Source organism: Gadus morhua, chromosome 5 (genome assembly GCF_902167405.1).
Source record: "Gadus morhua chromosome 5, gadMor3.0, whole genome shotgun sequence".
Classification (NCBI taxonomy): domain Eukaryota; kingdom Metazoa; phylum Chordata; class Actinopteri; order Gadiformes; family Gadidae; genus Gadus; species Gadus morhua.
The window spans coordinates 8,045,806-8,048,305 of record NC_044052.1 but is presented as its reverse complement, the minus strand read 5'-3'; the positions used below and the strand labels follow the sequence as shown (position 1 = coordinate 8,048,305).

At 46.2% G+C, this 2,500-nt stretch overlaps 1 protein-coding gene across 1 annotated transcript in view; it reads left to right on the top strand.

Annotated features, from left to right (window-relative positions):
* LOC115544035 (AT-rich interactive domain-containing protein 1B-like) overlaps nucleotides 1-2,500 on the top strand; it is a 175,473-nt gene that overhangs the window by 156,519 nt on the left and 16,454 nt on the right. Inside the window, 3 exon segments of the mRNA XM_030356787.1 lie at nucleotides 390-502; nucleotides 1,924-2,121; nucleotides 2,499-2,500. The exon segment at nucleotides 2,499-2,500 is cut by the window's right edge and continues 214 nt beyond it. Of these exon segments, the coding sequence (XP_030212647.1) occupies nucleotides 390-502; nucleotides 1,924-2,121; nucleotides 2,499-2,500 (313 nt within the window).

Below are 2,500 nucleotides of genomic sequence, written 5' to 3'. Positions count from 1 at the left end.
TTGGAGATCATACGAGATCGAAAGAAAAGAGTCATTATATTTGGAGATTGGAGATGAAAAGGATTTGACATTGTCCAACTTCATCATTCACCACATTCAGGCTTTTTATCTCTTAGCCTTTAGCCTACACAGCTATAATGTATTTTTGTTAGGGCTTGAGGTAGGGAGAGATGGCTGCGGGTTTCTACCTGTGAACACCTTGTATCCCGCCCTACTAACAATTTTCACATTGAAGTTACTTTCAACACCTTATATGAAACTTATTTCTCAGGGTCTCTATCTTTGAGTATCGGCTGAAGCGAGGTGTGAGCCCTGCCGAGCAAAAACATGTTTTCTAAGGCCGACACCAAGGTTCATTTTGTTTACCTTTTGATCTGCTGTCCTCCCAGGCCACGAAGGAGCTCTGCTGATGTCCGGAGACAGAACGAGCAGCCCCGACGGAAAGCCTAAAGCAGAGGTCAAGGATGAGAGTGGCCCCGCCAGTGATGTTCACAAACCCAAGGTACTTACTCCCTCTCTCTCCCTCTCTCTCTCTCTCTCTCTCTCTCTCTCTCTCTCTCTCTCTCTCTCTCTCTCTCTCTCTGTCTCTCTGTCTCTCTCTCTCTCTCTCTCTCTCTGTCTCTCTGTCTCTCTGTCTCTCTCTGTCTGTGTCTGTCTGTCTGTCTGTCTGTCTGTGTCTCTCTCTCTCCCTCTCCCTAATGAAGCGAGATGGATCAGCGTACGGCCTTGTCTCCCCGGGGCCCTCGATGCATACTTAATGATTAGTTTAGCGTTAGCGTTAGCCTCCCACTGTGCTCCCAGCCTATGCTGACTTCTCATTTTATGCCTTTTTTGCTCGGTAACATCCGATCCCCACTCTCTTTGATATTTTCAAATATGCCTGTTGTCTGTCCCTGACACTTTGTTTTGTATACAGTAAATATAATTCATGGCAAATCCACTTCTTCTTTTCTTGCCGATAATGACAATGGGGGCATGTTAGATTATTCAGGGAAGTCAAAAGAGCCCGAAAACCAACCAAACAAAATCCACACACTGACGACTGAGGGAGAGAGAGAGAGAGAGAGAGAGATTGAGAGAGAGAGAGAGAGAGAGAGAGAGAGAGGGAGAGGGAGAGATGTATTGGAGAGAGAGCAAGAGACAGGGTTTTTGGAGAGTTTGCTGATGTGCACAGTCTGTCACCAGAATGTGTACCTATACACACACGTTTCCAAAGATACAAACACACGCACACCACTCACACGTACCCCGGAGCAACTGTCAAGCTCTTGTTCCTGTCATGCTCCTGTGAGTCATTCTCACTGATACACACACCCACACGCACACACGCACACACACACAAACACACACACACACGCACACACGCACACACACGCACACACACACACACACACACACACACGCACACACACACACACACACACGTACAAAGACAATCATACTCCCCAATTCCTATTTATTCACCACGTAATGTATATGGATCAACATGCGTTTATGCCTTTTTATAGACAGGCTCAGACAAACAAACAGCCACACACTGACATGCAGGGACACTCCATTCAAATACAGATGCAGGAATAGTTTGACAGCACACACATGATACTCACAGCAACAACAACTACCCTTATACTTATTAATAATGCAGATACTAACACAGATACTCTCACAGACACACACCTACACACACTTTCACCACTGTCTCACTGTCATTCTTAGAAGAAAGAAAAGAAAGACTTACACAAACTCTCTTTCTCTCAGGCCTTTAACATCTTTTTACTTTTTACTGTCTGTCCCTTTCTCGCTTCAATGTCTCCTGGTAATCACATTTAATGTTAATGTCTGTCTGTCTGTCTATCTCTCTCTCTCTCTCTCTCTCTCTCTCTCTCTCTCTCTGTCTCCTTGTGTCTCTCGCCCTCTCTTTAGGAGGGTTGCTACACCACCAGTGGTGGGGGCAGCAGCTCCCAGCAGCAGCAGTGCACCTCCCAGCCCACTACACCAGGGGGCGCCCTGCCCGTGACCTCGCCACTCTCCCCCAGCCCCGCCAGCCTGTCCTCCTACCACGGAGACGACAGCGACAGCATCAGCAGCCCCCCCTGGCCCCTCAAGACCCCCTCCAGCCCAGTAAGACATACAGACACACAGGGGAGTGTACAGGCATAGATGGTTAATAGTTAATCTCTGATAATTCATTGGACTCAGAATTTACGTATATTAAGATGTTTTTTGACTGAGCGGTCAGTGACAGGATATACATACTGTCCCATCTCTAACCGTTTTGTCTGCTGATTAGACAAATGAGCTGAATCCATTCGTTTTTTAGAAAATTGGTGATTGTTTTCACACACATTTTCATAAATTAGAAACAAGGCCTTTTGAGACCAAAAATATTTATCAACTGCCTTTCGAATACTTTCCCAGTTTTGCTGGTATTTGAATCACCTCCGATGCCACCTCCTTCATTCTCTTTCTCTCTCTCTCTCTCTCTCTCCTGCACCCAGAA